The sequence below is a fragment of the Acinonyx jubatus genome, chromosome B1 (genome assembly GCF_027475565.1).
Source record: "Acinonyx jubatus isolate Ajub_Pintada_27869175 chromosome B1, VMU_Ajub_asm_v1.0, whole genome shotgun sequence".
Classification (NCBI taxonomy): Eukaryota; Metazoa; Chordata; class Mammalia; order Carnivora; family Felidae; genus Acinonyx; species Acinonyx jubatus.
In genome coordinates this window covers 120,598,044-120,610,236 of record NC_069382.1, presented here as the reverse complement: position 1 = coordinate 120,610,236, position 12,193 = coordinate 120,598,044, and the positions used below count along the sequence as shown (strand labels likewise).

The following is a 12,193-nucleotide window of genomic DNA, read 5'->3' as shown; positions in this document are numbered from 1 at the left end:
CATTTATTTATGTTGGGGCATAAATGTTTACAATTGTTAGATCTTCGTGGTGAGTAGATCCCTTAATTATGATATAATGCCCTTCTTCATCTCTAGTTACACTCTTTATTTTAAAACCTAATTTGTCTGATATAAGTATGGGTACTCCAGCTTTCTTTTGATGACTGTTAGCATGATAGATGGTTCTCCATCCCCTTACTTTCAATCTGAAGGTGTTCTTATGTCTAAAATGGGTCTCTCATAAACAGCATATAGATGGATCTTATTTTCTTATCCATTCTATTACCCTATCTCTTTTTATTGGAATGTTTAGTCCCTTTACATTTAGGGTGAGTACTGAAAGACATGAACATATTACCATTGTATTGCCTCTAGAGTTGGAGTTTCTGGTGGTATTCTCTGGTCCTTTCTAGTCTTTGTTGCTTTTGGTCGTTTTTGTTTTATTTTATCTTTTCTCCCCTCAGAGAGTCCCTCTTAAAATTTCTTGCAGGGCTGGTTTAGTGGTCACAAACTCCTTTAGTTTTTGTTTGTCTGAGAAACGCTCTCTCCTTCTATTTTGAATGACAGTCTTGCTGGATAAAGAATTCTTGGCTGCATAATTTTCTGATTCAGCATGTTGAATATATCCTGCCATTCCTTTATGACCTGCCAAGTTTCTGTTGATAGGTCTGTTGCAAACCTGAGCTGTCTGCCCATATAGGGTTAAGGAGTTTTTTCCCCTTGCTGCTTTCATCATTCTTTTCTTGTCTGTGTATTTTATGAATTTGACTTTGATTGCCTTGTTGATGGTTGGTTTTTGTTGATTCTAATGGGAGTTCTCTGTGCTTCCTAGATTTTGATGTTTTTTTTCCCCCCAGGTTAGGAACGTTTTCTGCTATGATTTGCTCACACAAACCTTCTACGCATTTTTATCTCTCTTCAGTTTCTGGGGCCCCTATGATTCGGATGTTATTCCTTTTTAATGCATCACTGAGTTCTCTAATTCTTATAGTGTGCTTTTTTGCCTTATTTCCCTCTTTTTTCTGCTTCATTATTCTCCATAAGTTTGTCTTCTATATTGCTGGTTTGCTGCTCTGCTTCATCCATTCTTGCCACTGTGACATCCATTCGATATTGCATCTCAGTTACTGCATTTTTAATCTCGTCCTGACTAGATTTTACTTCTTTTATCTCCGCAGGAAACAATTCTATGCTTTTTTCAACCCCAGCTAGTATTCCTGATTCTAAATTCTGGTTCAGACATCTTGCTTGTATCTGTGTTAAGTCCCTGGCTGTCATTTCTTCGTGTTCTTTCTTTTGGGGTGAATTCCTTTGTTTCATCATTTTGGAGGAAGAAAAAGAATAAAAACAACATACACACAAATCAAGTAAAGGAAGCTAGATCCTAGATGTATTTTGGTGTGGTTTGTTGAAAGTAGCTTGGTAAAATAGAGAAGGGAAAATAAAGAAAAGGAAAAAAAGAAAACATTAAAAAATGTATACAATAACATAGGACAAAATGAAATGAGGTAGACTACAAAAAATAATAAAAATATCGTCAAAAAATTTTTAAAAATCTTTTTTATAAAACAAAATAAAAATAATTTTTTTCTCTTTCTCTATCCATGAATAAGAAAAGACAAAATATGAATAGATGGACCAGTCAACAGAATGAAATTACATCTAGTTTCCCCTAGAAGTCAAACTGTGAAGCATTTTATAGTCCATACACTAAGTAGGGGGAGAAATTTGTGGTCGTCCTCTAGGGCTTGGTTGGCACAATTGGACGGGGCTTGGTGTAACGGCTCCATTCTCCACTAGGTGGCGCTGCTTAGCTTACTGGGGTGGATTGGTGTGGTGTGCATATGCGTGTATACACTTGTGCAGGGGAATCACCCAGCTTCCCAGGTTCTAGCATCAGAGCTGTGCTCTTTCCAACTGGCTATCAAGCATCCCTCCTTTGTCTCCAGCTTCCATCCACTTCTGCTTCTTCACTGTCCACCACCAAGCCATTAGCCTTCCAAGCAGCACCTCCCTCCCAAATTTTATCTCAGATGGTTCTATGTTTCCAAACCCCTCACTTCTAATGGCCCTGCAGCTTGAACCCACTCTGACCCTCTAGGGGAGGGTGTCACCAAGCAATGGCTGAGTGCCGGCCTGCCTCCAGAAATGCTCCCATAAGCACACCACTTCAGAGACTGTGTCCGGGTGCCAGCCCACCCCAGAAAAATTTTGCATGATGGTGTAACAGCAGCGATCCAGGGACTAAGGGAAATCATAACACATATCTGGCTCCAGGCTTCACTGCACCCTAGCATCCTTTTTCCAACACCAGCAAACTTGTCTATAATCTGGGGTCCACTGGGACTTTTGCCTGTGGGGAGGTTTCACGGCCTCTACAAAATGTCCTCCTGGCAGGGGACCTGCTTCTCCCCGTATGGCCCAAGGACCCTTCAGACCTCACTGTATGCTCCTAGGGATTCATCCTTCCCACCAGAGCCCCACCAGGTATCAAGCTGTGGAGTTCCCAACTCTGTGCTCCCCTATTTATAGAGTCTTAATGGTATTGAAATCCTCTCCTTTTTCCCTTTATTGTTCAGTTCTTTGTGGGTATTTCCACTCTTTCTCTTTCTTTCTAGAGGCTTTTGGGGGGAGTGCTTTTCCTGTACTCTCCCCGCTGTCTTCACCCTGTCTCTGCAAACAAAAACAGCTCCCTACCCTCCATGACTTCTCTCTCCCCCAGTTCACCTCTCTGCACTGCTTACCTGCTGAGTTCTGTGGCTCTAGTTATGCAGATTGTTGTGTTAGTCCTCAGCTCAATTTTCTAGGTGTGCAAAATGGTTTGGTGCTGATTGAGCTGCATTTCAGGGATGAAAGAAGCAGAGAATTTCCATGCTCCTCTGCCATTATGACACCTCCCTTTTTGCTCATTTTCTAATTTTTAACTATTGAGTTGAAAATTTTTTATATATTCCAAAAGTTTTATAGTTTTACATTTTCTACTTACGTCTGTAATCCATTTTGAGTTAGTATCTGTACAGGGTGTGTGGTTTAGGTCAATGTTTCTTGCAGAGGCTATCTTGCCTTCCCTGAATTGATTTTGTACCTTTGTCAAAAATCACTCTGGGTCTATTTCTGGGGTTCTCTGTTAAATTCTCTGTCTCTCCACCAAGACCACATTGCTTTGATAACTGTGCTATATAGTGAGCCTTAATATCAGGTAGAAAATTCCCCCCACTTTATTACTTCTTCATCAAGATTCTAGGGCCTGTGGCTTTCCATATAAATTTTAGTATAAACTTAGCGATTTTCTACAGAAAATCTCCTGGTATTTTGATAGGAGTTGCACTAAGAGACTTCATTTCTTAAAGATACATACCTAAATACATATGAAAGAAGCCATGTCATTTTTAGGATTTTCTCCAAAATAATTTGGGATGGGTGAAAGTAGGTGAATGAATCTAGAGCTAGATGAACATGTTTGGACATAATAGTAAGTAATGTATCACTATGTATTCTTTTCTACTTTTGTATGTGTTTAACATTTTCCAAAATAAGGATTTTTAATTGCCTCATATTAAAAGGAATATTGTAAAGCTAAATTTTAAGCTTAAACTCCTGAAATATCTGAATTCTTAACTCTATTTTTTAAATAAGGTCTAAATTTAATATTCTCTCTCTCAGTCATTGTTATTTTATTTAATCAGTCCCTTTTGGAGGGTTTTATGTGGTCAGTTTCTAGAAAGGGAATCGATGTTTAGCCACATTGCACCAGGCTCGTAAACAGTGGTCATAACTGATACTTTGTTTCATATTCTAGGCACTGCTGAGAAAGATCTAGAAAGTGCTAAACTTGTACAGATTTTACACAGACTGCTAGCAGATGAGAGAAGTGCTCCGGAAATCAAATACAATTCCATGGTCCTGATTTGTGCTCTCATGGGATCTGGTAAATATTTCTTCTATCATTTTACATCTATCAACATATGGTTGACATTAAATATAGAATAGTCATAAATGGTGGCTTTGGATTTTAAGAACATTAGAAATTAGTTTATGGAGGATATAGGATTACTTGAAAATATTTCAAAAAGATTATAATGAAAGTATCATATAGCAAATAGTCAAAAATCAGTGTTAAAAAAATAATACCTGTGTCATCAACTCAAATATTTCATATAAAGAACAAGTTCTGATTTTGTGTATCATGATATTAGCTAAGGGATTTGGTCAAGAAATCATTGGCATATCTTGGTATATGTTCCATGGACACTGAAAAGAATGTATATCCTGTTTATTGGGTGGAGTGTTCTTTAAAATGTCAGATCCTTTTGGTTGATGGTAGTGGAATTGAGTTTGCTATATTATTTTGATATTCTAACTAATTGTTCTGTCGTTGAGATGGGGTGTTGAAATCTCCAAAAATAATGGTGGATTTATCTATTTCTCCTTTTAATTCTGTCAATTTTTGCTTCCCATATTTTTTAGCTCTTTTGGTAGATACACACACCTTTAGGATTACTGTGTCTTCCTGGTGGATTGACATTTCTATCGTTATGTAATGTTCCTTTCCATCTCTGGTAATTTTTTGGTTTTGAAGTCTACTTTATCTGATATTAATATAGCTACTTCTACTTTCTTTTGAATAACATTCATGGGATCTTTTCCCACGCTTTTAGTTTCCATCTGCTTTATCATTATATTTGAAGTACAGTGTATTGTTAAGTTATGTGCTTTAATCTACTCTGTCAGTTTCTCTTAATTGTGTATTTAGTCCATTTACATTTATGTAATGACTGATGTTATGGCTTATGTCTGCAGTTTAATTTTTTTTATTTTCTGTTTGTTTCTCATTCATGGCTTCTTGTTGATTGCTTGAACATTTAGTTTCATTACCCTCTCTCATTTATAATTATCTAAGATATTCCTGTTATATATTTACAACAGCATTTAGACATTGTTACAACTTTTGTTTTCAACCTTCAAATATAATTCAGAAAACTCAAGAGAAAGTAAGTCTGTTGTATTTATTTACATCTTTGCTATATGTGTTGTTTTCCTTCTTTATGTTCCAAGGTTCCTTTTCTTTTTTAAAAAAACATTTTCCTTCTATTTGGAGAACCTACTTTAGCCATTCTTTTGGGTTAGGTCTACTAGTGACAGATTTTCTTTGTTTTCTGTTATTTTAGAATGTCTTTATTTCCCCTTTTTGTGAAAAATATTTTCTCTGGGTATAGAATTCTGGGTTGACAGTTCTTTTCTCTCAACACTTGAAAAATGTGCCACTTTCTTCTGGCCTCCATACTTTAAGAAAAATTCACTCTTCCTGTTGTTTTTTTCCGTTGTTGGTAAGGTGTCATTTCAAGGGTTGGGTTTTTTTTTGGGGGGGGGGGGAGGGGTCTTTAATATTCAAGTTTGACCGTGATGTGTTTTGGCATGGATTTTTTGGGGGGTTTATTCTGTTTCAAGTTTTCTCACCTTCATGGTAGGCTTATGTCTTTTGCTAAACTTGGAAAGTTTTTTTTAACCATATTTCTTCAGGTACTTTTTCATTCCTACTCTATTTCTCCTTTCCTTCCAGGTCTCTAGTGGCAGGAACGTGAGATCTTTAGTTATATCCCACAGGCCCCTGAATATTTCATTAAATTTTTCCCAGATTTTTATCTCTCTTGTTCAAATTGGGTAATTTCTGTTGTTGTTAAAGTTCACTGATTTCTTTTATCCCCTCCATTCTACTCCACTCTATTCGAAATTATCCAGTAAGTTTTTATTTCAAGTACTATAGTTTTGGGTCCTATAATTCCCATTTGCTAGTTCTTTATGTCTTGTTCCCTTGCAGAGACTCTGTTATTGAGATTATTATATACATAAAGTTTACCATTATAACCATTTTTAAATGTACAGTGTATTGGCAGAGTACATTCATACTGTTATACAACCATCACCACCATTGTTTTTCCCAAACTAAAACCCAGTACTCGTTAAAATATGTCACCAATCACCCATCCCCCAGCTTTTGGCACCTACCATTCTGTCTTCTGTCTCTGAGAATTTTATTACTCTAGGTACCTTACATAAGTGGAATCATGCAGTGTTTTGGTTTTTTTGCTTTTTTTTTTTTTTTTGGTCTGGCTTATTTCACTTAGCATAATGTCTCCAAGCTCACCCATGTTGTAACCTGTGTCAGAATTTCATTCTTCTTAAGGCTGAATAATTTCCATTGTATACGTGTATTACATTTTGTTTATTCATTCATCCATCAATGGACATTTGGGTTATTTACACCTTTGGGCTATTGTAAATAATGCCACTATAAAAACGCTGGTGCACTAATATCTTTTTCAGGCCCTGCTTTTAGTTATTTTGGGTATATACACAGAAATGGAATTGCTAAATCATACAGTAATGCCAAGTTTAATTTTGGGGGAAACCATCACCCACAGGGGCTGCAACATATTACATTCCTACAAGCAATGCACATGGGTTTCAATTTCTCTACATTCTACCATTTATTGTTTTGTTTTTTCTGTAATAGCCATCCTGAGGAGTCTGAGGTGGTATCAAATTGTGCTTTTGATTTGCATTTCCCTAACAGTGACATTGAGGATCTTTTCATGTGTTCATTACCCATTTGTTTTTCTTCTTTGGGGCATGTCTATTCAAGTCCTTTGCCCATTTTTTAATAGGGTCATTTTGTGTTGAGTTGAAAAGGTTCTTTGTATGTTTAGGATATTAATCTTTTATTGGATATATCATTTGCAAATGTTTTCTTCCATTCTGTGGGTTGCCTTTTCACTCTATTGGTAGTATACTTTGGTACACAGAAGTTCCTAATTTTGATGAAGTCCAGTATATCTGTTTTTCCTTTTGTTGCCTGTGTTTTCTGATGCATATCCAAGGTCATCCTTGCTAACTCCAATGTCATTTCCCTTTCTATTTTAAGTCTTAACAGTTTTAGTTCTTAAATTTAACTTTTGTATATAAGGGCTTGTGGCTCTCCAATTTTACCAGCACCATTTGTTGAAAAAACTGTCCTTTCATCATTGAATGGTCTTGACATCTTTGTCAAAAATTTTGACTACATATATGAGGGTTTATTTCTGGGATCTCTGCTTTATTCTGTTGGGGTGTGGGTGTGTATATGGCAACCTATCTATATGATATAAAGACAGCACCACACTGATTTGATTATTATAGATCTATAACAGGTTTTAAATTAGAAAGTGTGAGACCTCCAACTTTGTTCTTTTTTGAGATTGTTTTAGATATTGAGAGTCCTTTGAAATTCCATCTGTATTTTAGGATGTGTTTTTCTATTTCTATTAAAAACATTATTTACAATAAGACCGCAAGTCTTCTTAATGTAAATATATCAATTTAAGGAATGCTGATTACATTAAACTTACTAGACCTCAGTCTTCTCATTTGCAGTCTCAAAGTCTTAAGAAGAGCCTTGTATTTTCCTGTAATTGAGGTTAAATAGAGCAAGAAAGCCAGAAAGAGGATGATAAGGAATAAAAAGGGAAGCCTGTTGACACAGAAATTTGTTGAAGGGATGTGTGAAGTACAACCTATTCATTTGCCACAAAATTAATTTGAATCAGATCTGAGATTTTTTTTTTTAAGTCATCGACTTCATATTTGAACTGATGATAGAGTCAAGGGGTATATAACTGAAACTTGAGATCATACAATGAGCTGTGTTTCATTATAACTCATTACCCTAATCAAACTGAGACTACAGAACTTGACATTTGATTTATCTATGTATAAATATGGCAAGTAAAGTTCCTTTGATTTTTTATAACACATCTATAAAGAAGACATTTCTAGGCTACTGCTGTGCCCAACCTTGTCTTTAAAAGTGTCTTAGCATTTCTAGGCTACTACAGTTTTTTCAAAATATTATCTAAATAAACATCTTGGGTATATGTATTGGATAGACTGTATAGTAAGATTAGAACAGTTTAACAGAAGCATCTCTGTTATCTTGTTTTCTGTCTTCCAGAATCTCTACACAAGGAAGTACAGGATTTGGCCTTTCTAGATGTTGTATCCAAACTTCGCAGTCATGAGAACAAAAGTGTTGCCCAACAGGCCTCTCTCACAGAGCAGAGACTTACTGTGGCAAGCTGAGAACCGCCCTTCCCTGACACACAGCATCATCCCACCTCTGATTTCCCTTGTCCTCCCATCCAGCTGCCTCTTCTGCTTCATTTTCTTCCGTATCACTTGTGCATGCGTGTAATGTTCCCGTACCAATTGAAGAACTGCTGTAGGTACCTGCCCAATAAGATTTCTAAACCCATAGTTAGTGTGAACATGAATTTGTCAAAAACAAGTCTCCACCCCATAACTGTTCTCTTGTATTCCTGTTGCTTGAGCTACATTAAGTAGAATGTGCATGTTGTAGTCCTATGATGATGTAAACTTGGTACTACATAATGACTTGCTCCTCACACTTGGTAAACTACATAATAATGTACTGGTAAATTAGAAACAAACAAGAATGCAGCAGGATCTGTCTAGCTTATTAAAGATGGAATTGAATAGTAAAAATAGCTCCATTTTTTGGTGCTTGGGAAGCACAGTGACCAAAAAACTGTATGGCTGCTCATTCATTAGTCTTACTTAATAATGTCAAACCATGGTACCTAGAGTTAAATAAAATCCAATGCTCTCACTCTTTACCCTATGGTTTCTCCTTCTTCTTAACTATGTAGACTCTTGAAATTGCCACAAACTTGGCAAGACTTCCCTGAGGTTTTTAAATTTCATAGTTAACTGGCTATCATCAGTAGCCTGATATTGAAAATATTTGTGGTTTTCAGCATGAAACTAAGGGGCTGAAGAATCTATTTTACACTAAGTACATCTTTTTTTTTTCTCTATATTTTAGAATCTGATATAGTTTGACCTCAGCACTTCTATCAATCAGCGTCGTCCAACACTTGTCTTTAAAAGTCACTTGGCATTTGTTTTCACCTAAGGAAATTGAGTATAGTTCATCGGAGGGTAGTTCTTTTGGGGGGTTTTTTGGTTTTTCTTGGCTGTTTTTCATCATTCAGCTTGAAAGCAAGACATTTCCCCTGTTATAATCCTTTTAAACCTTCTAGTAGAACTAGCGGGACATAGGAAACATGATTAAGAAAATAGAAGTAGCAGTACATAGAATAAAAGATTAAGAAAGAAGTTTGTCTATACTAAAGAAAGGAAGCAGGTTATAAAAGCCATAGTAGCCAGTCCAGTTCATTCTGCAGATGGCCTCATACCAAGTAGCTGTTAGAGTGTCCCACCTCCATTTGCCACAGAGAACTGCAATAGATCTTAAAGCTATCAGAAAAGGTGACAACGCCAAGACCCAAGAGATGAGAAGACCCTCTTGGCGAAATATAGTGTATTCTTCACTGCCACTACTACCACCAAATGGGTTTTTAGAACTTTGAAACACAATCTTTGTAAATCAAAAGATCCTTGTGACATACCTGTCTTGTCCCCATGCACAAGTTTGACAAATACTGGCTGAAAGGTACGATGATGGGCTCCAATATGGAAGGACTGCAGGACAGTAGAATGGGCTGCCCGGGGTGACAGAAGCTCTTTCCTGTCCAATGGGAGATGCTGCACATATCTATGGAGTGATTGAAGTTGGACTTTTGACTCAGAAACAGCCATAATTCAAGAAAATTAAAACCTCAGTGGAGGTAAAGAAACTTTGTTCCCTTTGATGTCCAGAAAAGGAACGATTATTGTGAGTGCTTATGCTACACTTACTGTAAGAATGATCTTGTTTATTGTCTTCTTCTGGGCTGGATAGTGGACTATATTTTATTATAGGTTTTGAAAAACATCTGTAATGTTGAATAGGCTATCCATATTAATAACTAAATAAATAAATAGTATATCAAACTATTATGGCATCATTTGGTTTATTTGTATATTTTACTTCTATTTTCAGCTCCTAGAACAGTAATTGCTCGTTGGTGCTAAGTATTTGTTGATGAATTCCCATTTACATAGAGAAATTGAGATTTAGGTGTTTTTGGCTTCCAAGAATATCTTTTATAGGATCTATCCCTATTGAAAGCATCATATAGAAAACCTCAAGTCAGAAGCATCCAAAAGTTACAGATTTAAGAGAAGCTATCATCTGGGCCACCTACCAGCAATCAATTGATACACTAGGAATTCCCATCTGCAGCAAAACAAAGTACATTTCTAATCACCAGTCTTTCTACAGCGAGACCAGAAGGCTGTGCCCTTATGATAACAGAGGTCCACCAAACTGGGTGACATGCTGCTCTGCCAGGGCAGGAGGTGGGAGTCTACAGGCAATACTATATCATATATCTTGCTACTTAATCTTAGTTCTAGAGGCCACATTTAAATGTTTGCTACCCATTAAACATGCATTCTGAGGGAGACAATGGGAGGAACCGCCTGGCATAGCATTAATTATCGCGGTGTCAGGATTAGAGCATAGCTGAAAAGCAAAAAGGCCAGGAATTAGAAGGAAGATGATGTCTGAGTGAAATGCGCTAAAATGTCTTCTCTCCCTCCTGGGAAGGAAGCCCATTACCTCCTTGGGATCTTGCTAACCCCCCACCCCCACCCTAAGACTAACCTCATTGTGCTCAAAGCAAAACTAATTAAATGCTGGTCCATAATTCAGTGTTTTCAACTTGATAAAACATGGCTTGTGCATATTATCTGATAACCATGGAGATGTAGACAAAGTTTTTTGGTTGTGAAATGATTTTGACTTGGACCAAAATGCAGCTCTTAAATATAAGCATTAGTGTGAAGTGTTCTGAGAAACCCTGCATGTGAAGATTTCAAACAGAAATGCTCTTTGGTGTCATTGGAAAGCTTATTATCTAATTCTGAATATGAGGGATGAAAATGTCTGTTAGGTAAGTTTTACCCCCTTTGTGTTCAGCTGTTAACTAGAATCAGTAAGCTTTAAAGTCAGAACTCTAGGCAACCATAATATTTGAATTATACAAGTATCTTTTAAAAAGCACTCAATGATATTTGGGATGAATCTTCATAGCTGTAACCAGGAAAATTGAGGGGTTTTTTTTTTTTTTTTTACAGATGTGTTCTCTTAATTTATATAGATACAATACATAATTAATGCCATGTAGCTTCATAGGTTGATGTTTTATAGGGGTGTCTGACAAATGTGAAAACTGTTTTAAGTGTAATTAGTGGAAAGAGTAAGGTCTTTATTGTGTGATCTGAAGTCACATCCTGGTTCTGTTACATACTGACTATGTGACCATCACAGAGTTACTTAAACCCTCTGAGCCTGTTTTCTCATCAATATGATGAGTTTAATAATCTCTCCTTCCCAGGGTTTCTGTAATAACTGAAATTTGCAGAGGTTGAAGCTAAGGTTGGATAGAACTATAATATTTGTGATACCCTATGGCCTATCCCCTTTTCCCCCTGCAGGATCCCAGCTAAAGGAATTCAAAGAACAGCCAAATAGGAGACACTATTAATAGTTTGAGGAGCACTGAGTTATTCTCAGTTCAAAATACATAACCCCTTGCTTCCCCTCCCCGCCAAAACTATGACAGCCAGGTCTGCAGAGCAGGCCTTGGATGTAGGTCCCTAATACAGTACTTCCCCTTCCCATTCAGATGTCTCTGTCTCTACAGTGGAAATAACAGTTCAATAATCTTACCTTTTATTATTATTAAGCCAATATAAATGAAACTGCAGTACTATGAGTTCTCAATCCCTCTTCCCATTTTCAATGTTGCTCAGTTTATCAGTATATATTTTTATATACCTGTTCATTTATGTCTTTTTCTTAAATATAAATACTGTGTGTTTTACATGAAGGCTTTTGGTAGCTATGCTCTGAATCCTGATAGAATCCACCTGTGATGGCCTATTGGTCATTATGCTTCTTGACTACACAGGCAGAGTCCCTTTATGTTGGAGGTTTCAAGGGTAAGCTGTTGGTTATATGGCATGAATGGTCAGCTACAGTATTTGAAGGAAAAAAGGGAGCATTGCATGGAATTTATGCTCCTTTTTAAATTTAATTCCTTATTCTTTCCTTCTTAGTGGACTTCTAAAAAATCATTATTTTCTTATTCTCACTTTATTTCTTCCTAGAAAACCAACAAACCAAAACTTTTTACCAAAACTTTTTCACTACGGCCACATTTTAATCTAACATTTCAAAAATGGACAGTAT

General features: G+C 36.5%; 1 protein-coding gene across 5 annotated transcripts in view; it reads left to right on the top strand.

Moving 5' to 3' along the window:
- Positions 1 to 9,899, top strand: part of RAP1GDS1 (Rap1 GTPase-GDP dissociation stimulator 1) — a 169,276-nt gene extending 159,377 nt beyond the window's left edge. For all 5 annotated transcript variants that reach the window (XM_015063560.3, XM_015063558.3, XM_015063557.3 and 2 more), the window contains 2 exons: positions 3,800 to 3,928; positions 7,988 to 9,899. In XM_015063560.3, the coding sequence (XP_014919046.1) occupies positions 3,800 to 3,928; positions 7,988 to 8,115 (257 nt within the window). In that variant the 3' untranslated portion in view covers positions 8,116 to 9,899. The remainder of the gene's footprint in view (positions 1 to 3,799; positions 3,929 to 7,987) is intronic.
- The last annotated feature ends 2,294 nt before the right edge of the window (positions 9,900 to 12,193 follow it).